The 22,354-nt window shown below is 41.1% G+C and overlaps 2 protein-coding genes across 9 annotated transcripts in view; one reads left to right on the top strand and one right to left on the bottom strand.

Moving 5' to 3' along the window:
- The window catches only part of LOC101950079 (cytochrome c oxidase assembly factor 1 homolog), an 86,387-nt gene that overhangs the window by 39,403 nt on the left and 24,630 nt on the right, over positions 1-22,354 (top strand). For 5 of the 7 annotated variants that reach the window (XM_042842856.2, XM_065583857.1, XM_065583855.1 and 2 more), the window contains exons 3-5: positions 12,054-12,236; positions 17,916-18,017; positions 21,926-22,077. In XM_042842856.2, the coding sequence (XP_042698790.2) occupies positions 12,206-12,236; positions 17,916-18,017; positions 21,926-22,077 (285 nt within the window). In that variant the 5' untranslated portion in view covers positions 12,054-12,205. The remainder of the gene's footprint in view (positions 1-12,053; positions 12,237-17,915; positions 18,018-21,925; positions 22,078-22,354) is intronic. The other 2 variants (XM_065583858.1, XM_024106430.3) reach the window with 1 other exon arrangement.
- Positions 1-22,354, bottom strand: part of BLVRA (biliverdin reductase A) — a 135,535-nt gene that overhangs the window by 96,483 nt on the left and 16,698 nt on the right. The window lies entirely within an intron of this gene.

Genomic DNA, 22,354 nt, shown 5'->3' with positions numbered 1-22,354 from the left:
GAAAACCTTCCACTTAAGGGAGCTCCCCTGCCAGTGTCGAACAGCCCTTGCTAGCCCAACTCCAAGCCCTTGGCATAGGGAGTTGTCAGGGGTGGAGAGCAGAAGGAAAGCACAATGGCCTAGGGGAGGTGTGTGTCCACAGTGCATTCCATTCTGGCTATCTGGGCCAATGGGAAGCAGAGAGCAAGCTGGAGCAACCCCAAGCTGGAATATACTGGATCAGAGTATTGGCAATGGGAAAATGCAGCTTAAAGCCCACTTTGCCCCTTTTCCAACCCCATCCGTGGGCTCTGCACAGGAACAGACTGACTGAGAATCAAGCCCTGCATATCTATAGGCAGACTTTGCTATCTTACTGTTTTGCGTATAAGCCTCACACTGCCACTCTCTCATGCACAGAGACGTATCTTACTGGGGGGTGAGTCCCATTTAAAACAGTGGGACCCCCTCCTGGAGTAAGGAGCTATCACAGTGGGAGTAAGTATGACAAAATAGAGCTCTTAGTTATAAATATTGTAAATGTAAACAATGAGTACAAGTTATTTGCTCAGTGGTTAGAAGCAGAAAGAGAGAGAGAGAGAAAGGGTGGCAGGAGCAGCATATAACACATTTTTGCTTTTTTAAATGTTTCATTGTATTACTAATTATAACTGAATAAATTGCTAAGGGCTCGCCTCCTGCAAACACTCTCCTACCAAACATAGGATCTGATTGTGCTCACTTCCACCAGTATAAAAAAATCAAGCATAACAGAGAGCCATATTACACACACACACACACACACCCTTCCCCCTCTGGTATGAAAGGAGAATTGGGACCATGTGACAATTACAGGATTGGGCCCTCAGTTGTACTGTGAGAACTGAGCCAAATGGTAATCTGTTTTTCCCTAAACTCAGGATGCAGCTCTTGATCTAATTTTTTCATTTGAATCAACTTTAACTATGCAGCACTAAATCTCTTTTCCTACAGTGTAATCTAGTTTCTGTTCCCCATATGGAATTATATTTTCTTTTTTGTAAACACAAACCACATGAGACACACGTTTTGGCTCCTGGGGAAAACCCCCGAAGACCATGGGTTATAGAAAACACAATTTCTGTTTTGAAACAAAGTGCAGTTTTTAGGTTTATCAGCATTTTTGATTCCCAACCAGTTTCTGCATGCAGAAAAACACAGCCTTAAAAGGGCAATGGTACATGCTCTGGAAACTAATTTTTTTTTTTTAAATTACTTATCTAGTAAAGTCAACCTGCATGATGAAAGTGGCTCGTCACACTCGTGAAATGCATTAGTCACAAAACACACCCTTCACCACTTCAAGAGACTGATTACGGTGTACACCGTACTGTGTCTAACAGAGCGGCCTCTCTTTTGTGGGCAAAAAATCTACTCCTCTTTGTGTACACAATGCTATTGGTCACTCCACAGTTTTTCCATTATCTTTTATATATAATCATAATTTCACTCTATCAGTCATAAGCATAAAACCAAACCCACCCGTTCATATTTATGGAATGAGCAATTTATTTTTCCTCTTGCCTCCCCATCCCCCCAATTTAAAACATTTTTAGCTGTGATGTTGAAAGGTTCCAGCCAGCATTGTACAACCTGCAAGGATGACCTTGTCCTTGTGACATCTCAAGGGGAAGAGAAATGCACGTTGTAAGTGTGTTAGCGCTGACAAACTTAATAGAACAGGGTCAGCTGGGCAATGGATACCAGGCATGTTCCTCAGTGTGGAACCTCTGTTTGTTCTGTCAGTTAGTAGCTGGACACTGCAGAGAGCGAGTGCATGTGGGCATGCAGCAAACTGAGAGGATGTAAGGGGTGCTCTCACTTTGGATGATGGAAGAGCTGGCAAGGCCTGGAAAAGCTAGAGCGGCTGGAGTCCTAAGGGAGGGAATAAGGTGAACATGACTGCCTTTCTACTACAAGCTATTAAACCATTTTAGAGAGGGATCCGGGAGGCCAGCCTTAGGCCTGAGAATTTACAACCAACAAAATAGGGGATTAACAGCAGTGTGTTGCTTCCAGTTTGCATACTCCAAGCAGAGTGGAATTGGCATGTTACATCAGGAGGGGCCAGCCATGACATAGCTAATAAAACATTTGAAATACCACCTGAAAATGAGTATTTCTACTTTGTGCCAGAAGAACAGTGAGCATAGAAGGGCTGCTAAAAACAAGATGGGGGAAAAAAAAAAAAAAAAAAAAAAAGACAGTAATGTGCATAGTAAATTGGGGTGGTGGTGGCTATGTTTAACAATTAATATTTTATTCTATCTAATCTTGATCCAACCTACTGAACAGATGAAAATATTCCCAAGGTTATAAAAATATTTTTCAGAGTCAAAAGTTGTTTTCATGAGTAATGGGAAGAGTGAAGTGCAAGGAGAGCCCAGCCCTGCCCATTCTATTGTACTACAAGCTAGAGTACTCTGTTTTGGGCGTTGCCTGGGAATACCAAACTTCAGAGTTGGCAGTCTTGTCACATTGTAGGAAAGTGATGAACATAGGCTTAAAGGGGGAGGTAATTGTGTCTGCGAACTTCAGCACCTAGTAGGAAATGGCTAATACAAACCTGATGAGAGGAAAAGCTAAGAGATTGGTCAAGCATAGGTGTTGGTGCTTTACTTATTACCATAGATTCCAACAATTTTACCTCTTTGGAAGAGCATTATGGGAAGTAGGGGTAAGATGTTGACAAGAGCAGCAGTGTTTTAAGTGTTTAGTGTATATAGAGGACAGCTAGAGGAGACTGGTGTTTTCATAAAATTTAACTTAACACTTCAGAGCTAAATTTCTCTCTCACACTTCAAGTGAATATCAATATTACTCATTCACACTGGCATCAGTTGATCTGACTAGTGTGAAAGGATTGCAACTGAAATTTTTAACATCACAGAAGATGGCAAGTTACGTTCTGGAAAACTAGAGCATCTTGCTGACTTGCAAAGATGATGCTTTGCATTCAGTGTAATTCATTGGCTAGTTATTAAATCCTGTCTAAAGGGCTTTTCTTCACCTTTGGATAGTGCTTTTAGAAACTGAGAAGACTCTCTAATACTTTTTTTTATCATGAATATTCTTCCAAATAATCAAAGTTCCTGCAGTCTGGAGATCTGTGTGCCAAAGTGTAGTATGGTTTGTAGAATACATTGTCTTTAAAATTAAAAAACAAAACAAAAATCACCACAGAAGCACTACTAGGGTTACTGTATTTTATTCCCCTGAACATGTGCAAGCGTATTGCAGAAGACACTATCCAAATAAATGTTCAGTGAGGTTGTAATTTCCTGTTGGAGCAGCAAAGAAAACAGGGTCATCGATTTAAACCAAGAATACAAATGATTTCCTCTACACAAAGCTGCCAAATGCTTGAAGTTATTGATTCCCCTGCTGCTAATCAAACACTTCTGGTTCTGTGATGTGCATCAGATTATTGATAAAGTAAACAGTTAACTGAATTAAAAAGACTGTAGCAGAGACTAGGATCCTTGTAGAAAAGCATCTACATTAAAATAAAAGAGTAAAAATATTCTGAAGTTTAATTATTTTGTATATTCACATTTCTGGAACTTGAATTGATTTAAACAAACATACAAACAAACCCTGAAAGGACTGAAGAGAACCCTTGCCTTGAGAAGCCAAAAAAGAAAAAACTTATAAGAAGAGATGCTCAGAATTTCAAGGCACTGGGAAGAAATTACCTCAAAACAGCGATTGACCCTAAAAAGATAAGTCAGTCGCACTTTAAAAAACAGTTATTTTAATTTTATTTATTTATTTTTATCAGCAGGAGGCCTGCACAGTTGTCTTGCATTGTTGCAGCAAGAGCTGAGCACAGCTGAGGTCTGGCCTTGGAACATGTCATTTTGAAGATAGCACATACGGTATTAATAAAGAACAATAGTTGCTGTCAAGTTGGTTACAACGCAGTAGTTCACTGAAGGGAGCCTGACAGTGTCAAAAACCATTAGAGCAAAGCCTGAGAGTGTTTTATATGCTTCAGCTGAACCCAAAAGATGAATTGATGCCCTGGATCTGGTCTTAAGGCATCTGTCTACTTTAGAGTGTGTATGTTTTTTTTGAAGAAGCAGGCAAACAATTGCTTTCCCCCACCCCCTTTTCTTTTGTCATCTGCATAAACTCAGACAGTAAGAAGACAAGACACAGTGGAACAAATTCTGCTGTGATATAAACAGATGAACTCTACTGGAATCAATTGAGGCTTCAATGAAGTTGCTCCTACTTGTACCATGTCTGAATATGGCCTGCTATTTCTTATGTTGCTAGAGCAGAGTGGCTCACTGGTTAGAGCACTGGCTTGGGACTGGGGAGAATTGGTTTCTACTCTTGGCTCTGCCACTGCGTGACCTTGGGCAAGTCATGTCACCAATCTGTGCCTTAGTTTCCCCATCTGTAAAATGGGACTCCTGGTACTGACATCCTTTGTAAAGAGCTTTGAAATCTGCTGATGAAAAAGTTCTATATAAGAGCTTGATTATAGTATTAGGGAAGAACCAATTGGAAGAGATACTAGCAGGAATTACACAAACAGATTACCAAGTGATGAAAAACAAACATTAAGCTTCCAAACTGACTTAAAAGAAGGTGTGACTGATTCCACCACCTCTGCCTTTGTGCCTGTCTACGGAGGAATACAATTAAGAAACAGTCACTGATTAGTAACAAAGTGTTAACAGGCTTGTCAGTTCTTTAATAAGTACAAACTACAGCTACTATAATTATTCTGCTCCTTTAATAACACACCTCCATGCCATTTGATTTTTATTTTCAAGGTGTCCCATTTCCTTCTCCCCTCCATGGGCGATTATTATATTTTGCTGCTGAAGCAAGCAGTTGTGTCCCTTTATAATGTACATATTATACTTAAACAACTTACACTCGTAAGGATTTCCTTCTAGGATCTCAAAGCACTTTACGTACACAGAAGCCTCACCATCCCAACAGTAAGCATTAGTATGCCTGTTTCTACACGTGGGAACAAAGACACAGAAAGGCTAAGGTTTTGGCCAGAGCTACACAGTGAGTCAGTCAGAACCAGAACTGAGAATAAGACCCAGGAGTCCTGACAGCTCCCTGCCCAACCCCTACTTCCCCCATATGAATTACCTAAGGCACAAATAGATGTAATACTGAATGGGACACAGACACTTCTTTTTTGTAGTGAGTGTATCAAATGGTTTCATATCTAATTTGAGATCTTTTAAAACAACATTTTCTATAGTGATGGTATCATCATCTCAGCTCTCTGGACCCGCAGGATTGCAGACATGGCAGTATGGGATTGAACAGGAGACAATGAATAATAAGAAAACATACATATGGAAATATTTATCTCTTATGGTGGAAAACAAAGTCTTTCCTGTACAGTCTTCAATTTAGGATGTCTGTGGGGATGAGTCTCTTCCACTGTAATTAAAAGAATGATTTCCAGCTCACTTAAATGTTCTTTTGGAACAGAGTAAAAACACACCTTATGGACAAACTTATTTGTAAATATTGGAATTTATAATGAACAAACATTTAAAACCCAAGAAACAAATGCTTGGAAGTTTTATAGCCATTGATATAAGGGGAATAATAAATGCTATTAGCTAGCCCATTCGGATGCAACTGGGTTTGGGTACCTGACTTGAGAGAGTGTCAAAGGCCTAGTTTCAAACTGTTCAGTGCTTTCTGAAAATCAGGCCCCTTTAAGATATCTTCGGTTGAGCACCCACAAACTGGGGCCCCACAAAATCACTTGCCACTTTTGAAAATCTTACCCACTAACAATATTAAGAATGTGCGGTGCTGTTTGCAGACCCCGAAACAGGACTGTAGTACTTTAGATTACACTGCTCTACAGCTAAAATGCTTCTGAAATAAATGTAGTCAAACTTTACTAATTCTGGGTCACTGAGAACGAAAATGATGCTTAAAATTGTTGATTGGCTCTAGTTTTCAAGATATGCTATTGGGTCAGTATATACGACCCTTGACTTGGGAATGGCGGAGAATAAGTGAGTTATAAAGGGAAGGGATCTCAATTTAAACCAGAAATGACTAAAATACATCTTTGACTGGATCTATGAATAGATCTATGACTGGGTTTGGACAGTAATTGCTTTTTAGGCAAAACAATGAATGATGCAATCTGAAGCTGGTATTGCGTCATACATGATATGAATTGCATCATGTTATTCCTAGAAGTCATGGATGATGCAATCATAACGAAGCTTACATCACTCTGCTGAACAAATTACCCTATATCAGCTCTAGAAATCATACAGTGTCATGCTCTCTTATTTGTCAATGTTTGATTTTGCAAAGGGACACATTTCTGTTTAGCCAAAGTGAGCAGAGATGCCTCGTACTTGTGTGAACAGTGCAGATAACTTCTGCTATGTTTGTGGTGAAGTGACTTTTGCATCACAAAAGTGCAGTATAACCACTATGGTTAAGAAAGCCTATCACCTTTATTTTGGCTGCAAAATTGGAGATCAGGACAAGAGGAGGGCCCCACACATATGCTGCAACACTTGTGCAACAAATCTTCGCCAGTGGTTGAACAGGAAAAGGAAATCTATGACTTTTTGCAGTGCCAATGATTTGGAGAAAGCCAACAGATCATACCAGCAATTGTTACTTCTGCATGGTGCCTCCAGTTGGGAAAGGTGTGTCAAAGAAGAAAAAGAGTGGACTGTGCATTATCCAAACATTCCATCAGCTATACGCCCAGTACCCCACGGAGAAGGACTGCCGGTTCCTGATGCACCAGAATCATTCTCACTTCAGTCAGACGAGGAAGAGGATGAAACTTCTAGTCCTGAACCATCAATGTCACAGGACCCACATTTTCTCCCATCCTCCTCCTCTGAACCACACCTCATAACACAAGGTGAACTGAATGACCTTGTCAGGGATTTGGAACTACCCAAGAGTAAGGCAGAGCTGTTGGGCTCCAGACTACAGCAGTGGAATCTCCTGGCAGGTGATGTTAGGATTTCCATGTTCCGTGACCGTCAAAAGGATCTTGTCCCATTCTTCTTCATGGAAGGTGATCTTGTAGCCTGCAACAACATCGATGGTGTGATGGCAGCCCTCAACATAGTTCACGATCCAGATGAGTGGAGACTGTTCATTGATTCATCGAAGACGAGTCTTAAAGCTGTTTTACTGTACAATGGCAATGTTTTGCCATCAATTCCAGTTGGTCATGCAGTCCATCTGAAGGAAACCTATGACAACATGAAACAACTTTTGAGGTGCATAAACTATGACCAACATCAGTGGCAGCTTTGTGGCGATTTGAAGGTTGTTGCTCTCTTGCTTGGTCTGCAGACTGGATACACAAAGTACTGCTGTTTTCTCTGCGAATGGGATAGTTGTGCAAGAGATTCCCGCTACATCAAGAAAGATTGGCCACTCCGACAGTCATTGGAGCCTGGGAGGAAAAGTGTTCAGCATCCACCACTTGTTGAATCAAGGAAGATTTTGTTACCACCCTTACACATCAAGCTGGGTCTGATGAAGAACTTTGTCAAGGCCATTGACAAAACACAAGCAGCTTTCAAGTACCTCCGTGGAAAGTTTCCAAGGTTAAGTGAAGCTAAGATAAAGGAAGGTGTCTTTGTTGGTCCTCAGATTCATGAACAACTTCGAGATGATGCATTTGACCATGCACTGCGTGGCAAGGAAAAGACGGCATGGAAAACCTTCCAGTTAGTGGCAATAAATTTTCTCGGAAATAACAACAAGGCAGACAACTACAGGATGTCGGTGGAAAACCTCCTCAAGGCATACAAAAGCCTTGGTTGCAACATGTCACTAAAGATACATTTTTTGCACTCTCATCTAGATTTTTTTTTCCCACCGAACTGCGGAGCAGTGAGCGACGAGCACAGCGAGCGATTTCACCAGGACATTGCAACAATGGAGAAACGCTATCAGGGCAAATGGAGCCCATCAATGCTTGCAGACTATTGCTGGACAGTGACAAGAGATGCTCCATTTAATGAATACAAGAGACAAGCCAAGAAGCGCCGAGTAGACACTGAATAGGACTAAACTATGTACATAATAGTTTTTTGCCTTTTGTTTCATAATAAATTTTATTTATATAACCCTTTTGCTGCTTTTTAAAGTATTACATAAATAGGACAGGTGAAATATTATCATGTAAAGCAACCATAAACACATGAAAAGACCTGGGTTTGCAATTTATGCTTAAAACTCTACTATCTACACAATATACATAGACATAAAATGTAAAAACTTAAAATGTCTTAGAAACAGTAGCCAATCAGTTCTTTTAATTGTCATATTTGAATTCAGCACATCAAAATACATAATAAATAGCACATTTTATCTGTAAAGCAGACGACTTCTCAAAAATTGTAGACCAGTGTTATGGGTCAGATCCTGGGCTGGGGAAAAATTGTAATAGCTCCATCAAGGAGCTAAGGGTCAGCCCCATCTGCCTAATGTAACTTCACTATAGAAAGTGGACTTTGTCTTTGTTCAGCAAGGCTCCTCTTTCACAGGGTGGTAAGCATCTTTTCAGGAGAGGAAGGATGGGCTAGTTGCAGGGGCAGGCAAACTTTTTGGCCTGAGGGCTGCATCGGGTTTCAGAAATTGTATGGAGGGCTGGTTAGGGGAGGCTGTGCCTCCCCAAACAGCCAGGCTTGGCCCGCCCCCGCCCCCTATCCGATCCCCCCCCGCTTCTCACCCCTGGGACCCCTGCCCCATCCAACCCCCTCTTCTCCCTGACCGCCCCCAGACCCCCCCACCCCTGACTGCCCCCTGCTGCCCCATCCAGCCTCCCCTCTCATTCCTGACTGCCCCCCCCAGGACCCCTTCTCCGTCCACCCACCCTGCTCCTTGACCATCCCTGGAACCCTGCCCCATCCAAGCCTGGAGGGGAGGGGGAGAGAAAGCTTCAGAGCCTGAGCTGTAGCCCAAGTTGCAACTTAAAAATGTTGTCTACGTAGCTCTTGCTAGAATAAATTCTCAAATCTGGGTCTGTCAATTCGGGTGGAGGCTCGCTCCCACTAGCCCTATAGATGTACCCCAGTCTCTCTCTGTCTCAATTCCCCATCTGCGAATGGGGAGTTAACTCATAGGGGTGTAGTAGATTGTGAGTTGCTTAGATACTGTGGCATTTGAGGCCACACAAGCACCTAAGATTCAATTAATTAATTAATTGAGGTCATAAAAATAATGTAACAATACATTTCTGAAATGCTTCCTTTTTATGGAGAGAAGCTGACTCAGAACCAGCTGCCTTTTGTGCGACCAACACACCCTTTTCCTTACACGGTCCATGAATGAAGTTATGCCATTCTTTAGATTAAGTCAAGGTACTGACAACAGATATGGAGTGTGTGAAAAATGATCAGGCGTGTGTGGGGCAGTTTCCTTGCCACTTTCCTGCTCCTCTTTCACCTCCACATCTGATCTCACAAGCTCAGTCTATGAACTTACCAACTTCAGTCTGTCTGAATGAAAAACCTGAGGTTGTAGAGGAATTTTCTAAGTATATGATAGCGTCGCTACTTCTCTGCTTAGAGTAGTGTGTTTCTATGTCACGTTCCCTATTAATCTTGCCATGTTGCTGGTGTTTCAGACTTCTTTTTAAATTGCAGTATATTTAAGCTCTATTTTTGCTAAATCCTATTTTTTCCTTAATAGATTTAGCAGGTATTGAATTGTGGTTTCCAGGCTCCTGGCTCCATAGCAGGGACCCTGGCAACCCCAGTAGCAAATTGGGCAGGGTTCTGTTAGACCCTTGCCTGTGTTTCATAGGAAGTTCATCTAAATAGATACATTTCCATCAAACATATTGATTGGGATGAATCCATGTTTTCCAACAAAAAGCTGTTTCTTTGGATAGTTGCTGACCAGCTTTAGTCAGGATCTTTTGTTGGTGCTTCCGGGCACTTCTCTAATAGAAATATGTAATTTTTAATTTCTTCAGTTTTTCTTGCTCTTTATTGTAAAATTTATCATTTTACAGTAACTTTTCTGTTTATATATTTTCCATATTGGGATTGTATTGGCTGAATTAAAAAGATATGCATCTCAATGCCTTTAATTTTGGAAACTTTTCAGTGTATGTAGCATATCAGTGTATTGGACACAGATGGTTAGTCAGCGAGCAGATCTGAGAACTAAATAGCTATTACTGCATTCCAGGCACCGCAGTTTCTTTGATCTCTCACTCAGAAATGGTTTACAAACTCTTAAATTATCACTCGTCTTGCAGATTCAGTGATCATATTCTAGGGAGCTGTGGACAAATAAGATGTATGCACACATCACATTCTGAAAGTGTCCCTTGCTCGACAGACCATCTCTCTCAAGCTCCTGTTAAGCAATATTTTTCCTCTCATATCGACAGCACAAGATAGTTGCTCAAGTAACATAATCACTGTTTTCTTAAGTAAGTTTTCTATGGTAATTTGAGAGCTGTGCTTTGACACCAGCTCTTGTTAGAGCCAATATGTGGCAGGGATGATTCACTGGTTCTGTGATAGACATACCTGGCAAGTTGGTATCTGTTCAGTTTTCATGGGCATTTAGGGAATTAAATTAGGAGTTTAGAACAGAATGATTCTTTCAAAGTTTTGAGTATGGTTCTTGTGATGTCACTCATGCTTGCAGAGAAACCAGGAAGTCTGCACCTTAGACTTCTCAGGTAAACATCTCAAATATTGTTAAAGTACACATACCAATTACATTTTTAAATCTGACTACAATGGGTACTTTCTTCCTGTTCTGAAATCTTACTCTTTAAATCTTTTGTAATTCACCTTTAAACACAAGAAGCTAATGTTTGTTTTTTTTTAAACAGAGGAATACAATTAGGACTGCTAATGACAGATTAGTAGGTATTAACCTATAATGCCATTCTCCAACAGCAAATATGGGTCACGCTACAGCTATAATTATTCTGCTTCTCCTGTAACACATCATATTTTCAGGTCTTTAAGGTATATCCATATTGTTTCAATATGGGTGACTGGTAGATGCATTTATCTTCAGAAATGTCGACGGTGGACCCCCCTGCTCTAATCTGTACATAAGCCTTTCATCCTAGGATCTGAAAGCACTTTGTAAATTTAGAGATGGAACCTTTGTGTATCAGTGGGATTTGGGAGAAAAACCCAGAAGAATTTGGTTCTTTGGCTCCCTTGTCCCCATTGAGGTAAACAAAATCCATTTTACAGAAGGGTAACCTGGGGTGTGGCAAGACTAAGGAGGGAAGAAGGCACAGCAGTGAATGGAAAGGGGGATAGGTAGCACTGGAAGAAAGGAAAAGTCTGAGAAATGGGAGAAAGCCAGTAAGGACAGAATAGAAGAATAGTCTAGGGAGGGAGTGAATATATGCAGAATGGTGTGAATACAGAAAGCTGAGAGGAAAGAAAAGGAAAGCAGACATGCCAGCTGGTTGAGCCACATAACACACACATTCTCTAGACACATTTCCTTAGATGTGAAATATATCTGCAAGATTTGACAAGAGTGGGATGGGTGGCTATTATGAATTCTTAATAATTATGTTGGCTGCTCTAGTTTTTATAGTTAATTAACTAGAGATAGAGGCAGAAAATAGACTAAAATTCACCAGAAAGAGCACACAATCCTTTCACTGATAGGGGTTATTTATCTCCCTGTTAGATGGACAGCTCCCTTGGAAGCATTTTCAGCTTCTATAGAAGAGTCTGTGGACTGATCCTGGTGAGAATATTTCAAAGTCAAGTCAGCATCTCTCTCTCTAAATGTCAAAATACTCCTCCTGAAATGGGATGGGGAAGAAATGATAATAATAATAATACCCATCCCTTGTTACTCTTCATGTTGATTGTCTGTAAACTTAAGTGACTGTAAACTTAAACTCAAGGTAAATAACTTGTGCAACGGCTTCATTTGCATTTCAAAATGCACTAGCACAATGTCAGTGAAGATATGTGGAAAACAGTGAATTAAAATATTACTGTTGAAACAGACCTATTGCATCTATTTATACTTCCCCTGTTTAGTGACAACACTGGGGAAGAAAGTATTTTGTGGGCATTATCAACAAACCATCTCTGAAGCCCTGTGTCTCCAGACATTTACTGGGAGAAAAACCAGATCAGACCCAGCTGCCTTGTACATACCAAACAACTCACTGTTTCGTCTTACAAGAGTCATGGACAGTTATTTCCATCTCATTCTTCTGGGTAAGCTGAATTTGTCAGTAGCTGGTAAGAGTGAACTACGTGAGGAGATGTATGGTGTTTCCCAGCCATCTCCCTAATCTTCTGTGTCCTTCATACTTAAGTGACTTGTTTTCACAAAAGTTGAATCTGTAACCTGATCAAGTTTGAATTCAGACTTGCTGAATTGAAGAGGCAGAGGGGTTTTCAAAACAAAACAAAACAAAAAGCGCATAGGACATAGCTTCAGCCTTCTGAATTTAGACACTCAGATCATACTTGGGCACCTAAATAAGTCACCTGATTTTCAGACACCAAATGCTTCAAATCTCAACATTTGGCCACAGAGAAAGCACAGGTGCCACTCTGCTCATTTAAAACAGCACTGTTTCCAAATATAAAAACCTCTGGCTGACTGGATTTATGGCACATCTATGCTTGAGTTCCACACAGGTATAGGGCCAATGAGCAGGTCAGAGAATTAATCAGCAATTATTACTTTAGGTTTTGTGCTGCTCCCTCAGTCTTCAGTGTGATGGCTTCCATTATTATATTTGTATTGCAGTAGTTCCTGGAACCCCAGTCATGGATCAGAGCTCTACTGTGCTAGTATCTATATAAACATACTGCAAAAAGATAGCCCCTGCCCCCAAAGAACTGGGATTCTGAGTTTTGTCACTTCAGTGACTGTAATCTGAGACATGTACAAATAAGATGTTATACACACACATCACCTGGTGAAAGTGCCCTTTGTTTCACTGCTACTCTCTACCACACCTGTGGAGGAATGTTAGGCCAATTCAATGAGGATAGAAAGATAAGGTCTTAAGTAAATAATCAGAGAGGTGCATATATATCAGAGTCTAAAATCTAAACCGCCTCAAGTGTCAGGGACTCCCTGAAGCCAAACATCTTTTTCTCTAAAAGGTCCTCCAGCTCAGATTCAAAATAAGCCAAAGTCTCATAAGAACAGTAGCTTTTGAGAGAATTCCACCATTTGAGACAGCCGAAATGAACTTGTGCAATTGTCACCATTCTGGGCTTATTATATTTCAGTGCTATGGAACTCCAACCCTTAGTCGGTCTCAGCTTCAAACCGAACCATAACCACCACCTCCTCCTGAGCCTGTATCTTTACATTATGTTTTCACTGTGTGAAATAAAGTTGCCCAGCAACTGTGCTTTCAGACTGGTTCTCTGGTGAGAACCATACATCCATTCTTTTGATACTGTAGATTCAGTATTCTTTCATGTGCATTAATCTCAGCCTAGCTTTCCTCTTGATGTTAAAATTAAAGACTCTTCCTGCAAAGTAGTTCACTTCCTCCTTTTGTGTCAGTCTTCTTGGAACTTGTGCTTTTCAATAGCAATTGTGAAGAAATCTGCGCTTGTTTTTCACAAGCTGACTCACATGCCCTTTAGTGGTCTTCTTACCCTAGCTGTGAAGACCTTTTTATAGAAAATGGCTGGTAACAGGGAAGTAAAAATACTCATTGCCAATGTCCTAACTTCAGGTTGTTGTGCTTATAGGGCCTGCTCAGATTCTCAGAAACTCATTGTTTCCCCCTTGTTACTGTTACTCCCTGTACTGTGAATGACATGTACATTCTCTCGCTTTCCGAGATTCCTTTATAGACCACAGGGTTCCCAGGTTGTTTGCTACTTTCCACAAAGCATGGCCCCCCCGCCCCCATTAATCTTAGCAAAAACCAGGTAGCTAGCAGAACTAGCATGACAATCCTGATGATTGGTCTTTGTTAATATTCATATCTTAATACATGTTTGGGAACCCAAAATCCTATTTCTCACTTGCATTTTATAGATCACACTTAAAAAGTCACCAGTTGTTGCTTGTTTAAGGGTGTAAAGTGTTTTGATGGGATCTTTTAACCCTATAGTTCACAGGTAGTCATCCTGATTAGGGAAAGGAAATTAACCCCTGGTGAATGAAATAATAAAATTTCATGGAAATGTACACCCTCGCCACTGAACAGAGGTACAGCAGGATGTAGTTTGCCCAACAAACAAGTCCCTGAATTGCTACTGAAAAGTTCTCTCCAAAAGCCCTCTTGCATGTGCATGCCTTGGTTGCACCATTCATCAGTTGACAACATGACAAGAAACTTACTGTCTAATACACTTATAGGGTAGATGGTAGCTGACTGAATTGTATTCTGCACCTGAGTAGTGGTGCAGAATTCCCCCAGGAGTAAAAAGAACTAGCTAGCTTTGGCCTTTTGAATCTCCTACTGTAATTTACTGTCCCAGGTATATATCATCACAGCAGACAAGATGTATGTGGGAGGATGGGTTAGAGTGCTACAGGCTAGGATTTGGGAAACCCTGCTCTCCCACAGGTCCTGTGCGACACGGCCAAGTCTGTGTGCCTCAGTTTCCCATATGTAAAGTGGGGGAAGTAGCACTTCCCTACTTAGAGGGGTGTTGTGAGGATAAATCCATTAAAGATTGTGAAGTGTTCAGACACTCTGCCAATGGGGGGGCATATAAGTTCCTCAGATAGATGGTGTGATTGAGAGGGGGCTGCAGTAACTATTGAGTTCATAATTCACTCTTGCCAAACGGCATTTGTGAATCTCATCTTTTAAAAGATTAGTGAGATTTAAGCAGCTGAGCCTCTTGCTTCCTCGAAGTTCACAAAAGGGAAATGTTAATGTTTGTGTAGACTGCGACATAGCAGAGACGTATAACTAGACCCACTGGATGTAAAGAAGGGTGAACATTATAGCAGGTGTATAAAATAAGTATCCCGTTAATTGACATGGATGCCTCTCTCTCTCCATCACTCTTGTTTGAGAGTTGATCAGACTGTGATGCCTAATGAACCACAGACATTTTGGTTGCAAGTAGCAGATCCTTTGACTACAGCTCTTTGTTAGGTTTATGCAAGACTGATGTTTATTACCTATGATGCTTACTGGTGCTAGATTTCAGTGTCTTTCTGTTTTCCTCAGCAAGCTGTCGTCTGTGCCTAGTGGGCACAAACATTTGCGTACTATTACCTTGAATTTCACTGCAAGAAGAAAATTATGCCTGGCACTTCTAGGCCACGGTTTTAAAAGGGACATAAATGCCTCAGGTCACAGCATGTTACACAACGATCAGCTTTCCAGATCAAAGACAGATTTTTTCTAAAATAGTGGTAGCGTTGGCCAGTTTACAGCTTTATTGTACGTCTGGTTGAGCAAACATCATAATAGGCTGATGGGAACAACTGGACAGTACACCACGTTGGCCATAATAAGAGATGTGAGTTACACAAACATACACCATGAGGTATTTCTTGCAGAAAATTGCATTAAGAAGTATATTTGGGAGAAGTTCTGCTTTTCCTTTCAGAAGAGTGTGTCCTTGTGAATCCTCTAGTACCACTTCTCAACAAGAAGAATTTTATTATTTCCACTCTCTGTGAGGTACTTGAGTAGCATGAGAGGTTGAGGGGAAAAGTGAGCAAGACTAGGGGAAAGATAGGTCAGGAAGAAGAAGAGATGGGGGTCACTTGTGCAGGCAGAGGAACTAGAGAAGGGTGGCAATGACAGGGGAAAAGGACAAGAGTTGAAGAGGGGAGTCAAAACCAACAAAAATCCATTGTCTCTTTAAAAGAGTCAGCAACAGCCTGCATGGGAAAGGTGGGGTAGGCAGGGTTGGAGGATGGAGAGGCTGGGATTGCTCGCATGCTCTAATGGTCTGAGTGCAGACCTGGGGACTGTTCTCAGCTCTGAAACTGGTTCCTCATGGGGACTTCAAGTTACATGATCTTTCTGCCTTAGTTGCGTCATCTGTAAAATGGTGATCATACTTGCCTACTTAAGAGGGCTCTTCTGAAGATTTATATTATAGGAGGACTTGTAGAGTGCTGTGGCTATGAAAGTAATATGTAGTATTCTGATTTCAGGACAGTTCTTCCGCATAAGAAATTACTCTTCAACGTAGCGATCTAATTGGCAAAGACTACTTTAAAATGCTATGGTACAATGTAACAATACACAGTTAAAAGTTGTTTATGCACATTAGGCAATAGACAAAAGTGATATCTGGGTTAATTATTAAATTCCTCCTTTACCTCAGCTAGAAAATTTGAGGGGATAGGATAGGGAAATTCAGGCAAACAATCAATCTCTGAGGCAGGACAGGGAACATACCAGACATCATGCTGATGTCACACACTAGCGTGTAGCATTATGAGAAAGAGTTCTTTTGTTTGTCACTCCACCCTCTTAAACTATGGTTCCTCAGATGATGCAAGGTCTGACTAATGCATTCTTGGGGGATATGCTGACCATTTTCATAAGATGTATTAAGTGGCTTTGCCTCGATCATATTTCTGTAATTGGCTTTGTGCTATGCTTCATTAAACAGCTTTAGCTAAGCAGTCCATTTGCAGAGTTTCAGCAGGGCAAAGGTTTGGGCTTGAAACCTTTAAGACCACTAATTTTATAACTTATCAGAGCATCCAGTAGTAGTGCTCACACTAACTCCAGACATCTACACTCTTCAGTCAACAAGACTGCTTCACATTTGAAATGAGGTTCAGACTGTTTCCCCCACAACAGTCCATTGTCCAGTTTTTGTGATGGAAACACTTTAGGAAACAGCTATTCAGATGCTTGTTTATGGCCCATCCTGCCACAAACTGAAGGAGTGAGCTGGGGAAGAGCGTTAGGCCTGGTCTCCACTAAGCCCCCACTTCGGACTAAGGTACGCAAATTCAGCTACGTTAATAACGTAGCTGAATTCGAAGTACCTTAGTCCGAACTTACCGCGGGTCCAGACGCGGCAGGAAGGCTCCCCCGTCGATGCCGCGTACTCCTCTCGGCGAGCTGGAGTACCGGCGTCGACGGCGAGCACTTCCGGGACCGATCCGGGATCGATTTATGGCGTCTTAACCAGACGCGATAAATCGATCCCAGAACATCGATTGCCTGCCGCCGGACCCTCCGGTAAGTGAAGACATACCCTTAGATAGGATTCTCCTGGCCATATGGTTTAGCAATACTCTTTGGTAGCCTAGCCATAGAACTTCTACTAGGTTGACTCTTTAGGAGGTAGTTGTTACTCTGCTGTGTCATTCAGACAGATACAACAACCATGACTCATCAAATGGGCAGGATGGTAAAGGAAAAGGATTAGAGAAGAATAGGATTGCAAGAATCTTCCTGTTTACCAGTGGCTTAAAAAAAACCCCAACAAACTCAAACCTCAGCAACATTATGTTTACTGGCAGTGATGTAGCTTGGCTCTGTAGCTTAAGACTTCTGGCCAAATTGACTCCGGTGCAAGCATATTTACTTTAGTGGAGTTACACTAGGGATAAATCTGGCCTTTCAAGCCTGAATACTTGCACTGTGTTACTGAGTATGTATGGTAAGCCTTGAGAACAATATGCTGTGTTTCTGGCCATCAGCCACACCAGGGAGGTCATTTTCTTCTTGGCAATTAGTGAAGTGGTGGCATCGCAAAAGGAAGTGAATAAACATATTCTATCCTGTTTAGGTGCCCAGTTCTCATCACAGATTTCCTCTGGATGTACTGTGGGGCCCCAGAGAGAGCTTGATTGCTACATGCAGTGATTTCATTCCGGCTTATTTTGCTGGGATATTGAAAGAACTTTGGCAAAAAAAAAAATAAAAAAAAAATCTTAGTTTTCCTCATACAATAAATGTCTCTCTTTTTTTCTCTTCCTAGGGAGAAAAATGCCAGCCTCTTTAAGAAAACTACAGCAAATGGCTATTTATCTGGGGCTGTTAAGTGGTGGGGGATGTACTGTGATGTATTATCTTATGCAAAGTAAGTCCTGTTGCTATTAGCAACCTTATTTCTGCCCTCTCCACATAATTCCCCTTTGTACAGTTGACAAATAAGAATAGTTCAGATTCTGATAAACATGGATTGGAGGGAACAGCAGCAGAGCTTAAAGATTTTATTAATCACACCTGCCAATTCAATGTCCCTTATTTTGTAGGCTAGGCTTTATTTAATTCCAATACTGGTTCTCTCTGAAACATGGTTACTTTAGTCTCAAAAGGATTTATTTAAAAACAGATGAAGGTTTCTATTCTCAATTGGATTTTAAAAATGGTTGTTGTTGGGAAATGCAGGGGAAGGGGCAGGGGAACACCACTTAAATAGGGAAATGAGAACCGTTAGAATTCTGGTCAGTTTGTAATACATCCAGTTTATGGTGCTGTTCCCTCAAAATGGACCTTGTGAGGTGCTGAGCATCAACGTCTATTGAAGCCAGTCAACAGCAGTTAAGAGTGCTCAGCATGTTGCAGGATTGGAGCCTTAGAAGGAAGCCTAGAGAGATGGACACTGTCAATTAGATGACAGACAAATCTACTTGCTAGATTTAATTGGCCGGGAATTATTAATGTTATTAGTTCAAGCAATTTATTTTCTTTTTTAGTGACTTCCAGACATTTAATAGTCCTGAAGCAACAGGCTTTGTTTTCCATTTATTAGAATGCTCTAGTCCTCGGGGTCTCATGCCTTTCCCTTGTACAATAGAACCTCAGAGTTCTGAACACCTCAGAATTGGAGGTTGTTTGTAACTCTGAAACGTTTGTAACTCTGAACAAAAGGTTATGGTTGTTCTTTCAAAAGTTTACAACTGAACATTGACTTAATACAGCTTTGAAACTTTACTATGCAGAAGAAAAATGCTGCTTTTAAACAATCTTAATTTAAATGAAACAAGCACAGAAACAGTTTCCTTACCTTGTGAGTTTTTTTTAAACTTTTCCTTTTTTATAGTAGTTTACATTTAACACAATACTGTACTGTATTTGCCTTTTTTGGTCTCTGCTGCTGCCTGATTGTGTACTTCCAGTTCCAAACAAGGTGTGTAGTTGACTGGTCCGCTCATAATTCTGAGGTTCTACTGTAGTTACTATCAGTTTATATTGCTTTTTGCCTAGCCTTGTACTCGAGGACATTTGCAGGAAGGGTGGCCAAACTCCTTTCTGAAGCCCTCGGTAGTTGTGAAACCTTCCCTTCATTTGACATATTTTAATAACAAATTGGACAACATTGGAAAGCCAACTTGTACTTCAGACAACTCATGCACTTGAGTTCTGAATTGCAGCTGAGGCAGACTGATAAGCCTGACATGTTTTAAAATAGAGAGGCTGGATTTTACAGGGATATTAGCATTTTCTCTTAACATCCCTTGACAGATTTACTTTCTCCTTTCCCAAATCATTTAGCTAACAATCCACTTAATTTATGTGGCTATTGATCATCATTAAAACCATTGTCTGGTGAAATGTTCAAGTGAAATATGCATAGCCTATTAAGGACCATTGCTTTGGTGTGATGTTGATAGCCACATAATGTTTTTGATATTTTGATTACAGGCCAATTGGGCTTTTAATCACTAAAGTACAGCCTTTAATGAGAGTTACCCTCTTTGTTAGCATCAAACAGAAACAGAAGCTACTGTTTGACTCGCAAGCTAATACAGTTTCATATCTCTAACCTTAAAGGCTTGTTAACCCAGGAGAACTAAGCACCAGTGCCAATCATGTGGATTCAATGAAGTTCTGGTTCCCCTTCCTCATCTTCATGTGTACAGCCAAGATGACTGAAGTGTAAGGAAGTCCTGGGACTTCCTCCATGTTGTACATTGAATAGCTGAGTAGCATTTGAATCTAGGATCCTCTGACTTCTCCCTTTGCTGTACCCAGTGGTTTACATCACTTCCTTATATATCTGCTATATATAACTTCCTGTTCTGGACCTTTTCTACAAAGATTCTCTTTGCTTTGTCAGAGCCCCGAAGACAGTGCCAGGGAGAAAACAACCCAACCAGGCTTCCACTGCTCCCACCATTTAAGTTTTGTGTCATGCTGAAATAGTTTCAGACACAATAATTGAGAAGCTTTTTGTCACTACAAACCACTGAGCTCCAATTTCAGGCTCTCTGTGAGGAGATAAACAGTAGTCCTTATAGCCAACTGTTGTGCCCTTTAGAAACCCCTGCTCTGGGTTCATGCTATAGATATCTAAGTTCACACACATTTAGGCATTTATGTTAATACTTCAGGCAAGATAGTCATAAGATACCACTGTCTACTGTGCACAGCTGAGAAGCAGGGTGAAGAGGGGGACTGGCTGCAGCTTCCTGATTCAGTCTGCTTCTATGCTGGGGATGGCCCCTAAGTATTGAAAGCAGCCTGGCTGACTGCTATCCATGGCCCTCAGAGGCTGTCATCCCTCAGAAAATGGCCAGCTCCAGCCCTCATTAGTGGCTATGGGAGAACTTGGGCTAGAAACCAGCAAAGCTGCCTCTGTCAACGGGGGACAGCCTCCAACCCCGTTGCACTCCCAGAGCAATATAAAGAGGTGGACAAACAAAAGATTTGGGTCCTCTGTTTTAAATCTAAGGTGGGAACTAGATATTCAGGGTGGGATTTTCAAAAGTATTTGGTGTTAGCCTAACCCTAACCCTCTTCTCATTAAAGTCAGTGGGAATGAAGCTAGGTCAGTGCTGAAAACATCTGAAAATCCCGCTCTCAGCATGCACAGCTTGAAAAGTTTGCTTCAAGATTTTTCTAGCACTAGAAGGTCCACTAGTTCCCTCCTCCTCCACCCCCCCACACCCCGACAACTCTATTTTATACATTGGTCACCATTGAAAAGAATATTTTCCAGTTTTCACCTCAACTGCCACACTATTTCACTGTATTTCCTTGCTATGATACTACATCACAGTATGTGATGTAGTAACTGGGAGCACATTGACTTTGATGGTGACAACTGTATATGTTTCATGATACCCTTTTAAAATTAATGTTTCCTCCACTTGTGTTATAGGATTAAGCAAGGTTTAAGCAAAAGTCCCTAAAGCTAAAACACAAGGTTCTGTAGTAGCAGCTGCTACTGCCATCCTAGAGCAATGTAAGAAGTTCTCTCAGTTCCTACGTGTTTTCCAGAATTCCCTTTAAAGTTTAGAAACCATTCAGAATGTTGTTGAATGCACCTCCTACTGCTCTACAAGTGTCAGAAAAGCATGGAAGCTTGCCTATAATGCCACTCTTACGTGTACAGGACATTTGAAAGGTCTTAAATCCAGGGCCTATTTCACCTAAATTTGCTACAGAACAACACTTTCCTTCTGCTGCAACGTTTCTGATTTAGGGGGTTGGGATCATCTTTAGTCAGTAGTTGTCCATCTAGTTGTTTTCCCCACATTTAGAATTGTTTGCGGTCACCACTGAAACGGGTGGTAGTGCAGACTTGGGATTCTCTTTTTGGCAATCCACAAATGTAAAAGTCTCAGATTTTGGAATCATGTCAGGTATCTCATGGCTGGTTATTACTATTTATAGCGTTGAATTATTTTTCTGGAGGGTTTTCTGTGTGCATATTTTATTATATATATATATATATATATTAAAAAGTGGGGGGTACAGGGTGGGAGAATGTCTTTTCTTTTATTTGCAGTGTTGTTATAACCGTGTTGGTCCGATATAGGAGAGACGAGGTGGGTGAGGTAATAACTTTCATTAGATCAACTTCTGTTGGTGAAAGACGAGCTTTCGAACTACACAGAGTTCTTCAAGTTATAGCTCAAAAGCTCATGTCTTTCACCAACAGAAGTTGGTTTAAAAAAAAAAAATCTTAGGTCTCCTTTTATTTGTTTTTTTCAACCCCATATTGACTTCCTTCCACAATGGTCTGTTTCTTTGATCTAGAAAGTTTTGCCAGGACACAGCATTATCAGCTGGCTATTGAGCAGCTTAAGAATGACCCTGTAGCCTTGGAGGCACTGGGGGCCCCCCCTCTTAAAGTTCACAACATCAGACTGACAGACAAGAGTAATCGCGTTGACATGGCCAGAGCACAGGTAAGAGCAGTGAGCCTGCCTGCCAGTGAAACAGGACTCTGAAAGATGGATTTTAAGTGTATAGTAATGATGGGGAGGAGAGTGAGGAGGAGATTTTTCAAAGGCGACTAAGTGATTTAGGCGCACAGGCCCCATAGATGAGTGTTCATTGCCCACTTAGGGTGAAACTTTCAAAGGCATTTAAGACTCTTGATTTGAAATATGGTAGAGGAGTGAATAGCAAGAATTACTCCTCCATGTTGTGCTAATTAGTTTCATACAGGAAAGAAATGGTGTG

The sequence above is a fragment of the Chrysemys picta genome, chromosome 2 (genome assembly GCF_011386835.1).
Source record: "Chrysemys picta bellii isolate R12L10 chromosome 2, ASM1138683v2, whole genome shotgun sequence".
Taxonomy (NCBI): Eukaryota; Metazoa; Chordata; order Testudines; family Emydidae; genus Chrysemys; species Chrysemys picta.
The sequence above is the reverse complement of the archived record's forward strand: the minus strand, read 5'-3'. Positions and strand labels throughout refer to the sequence as shown.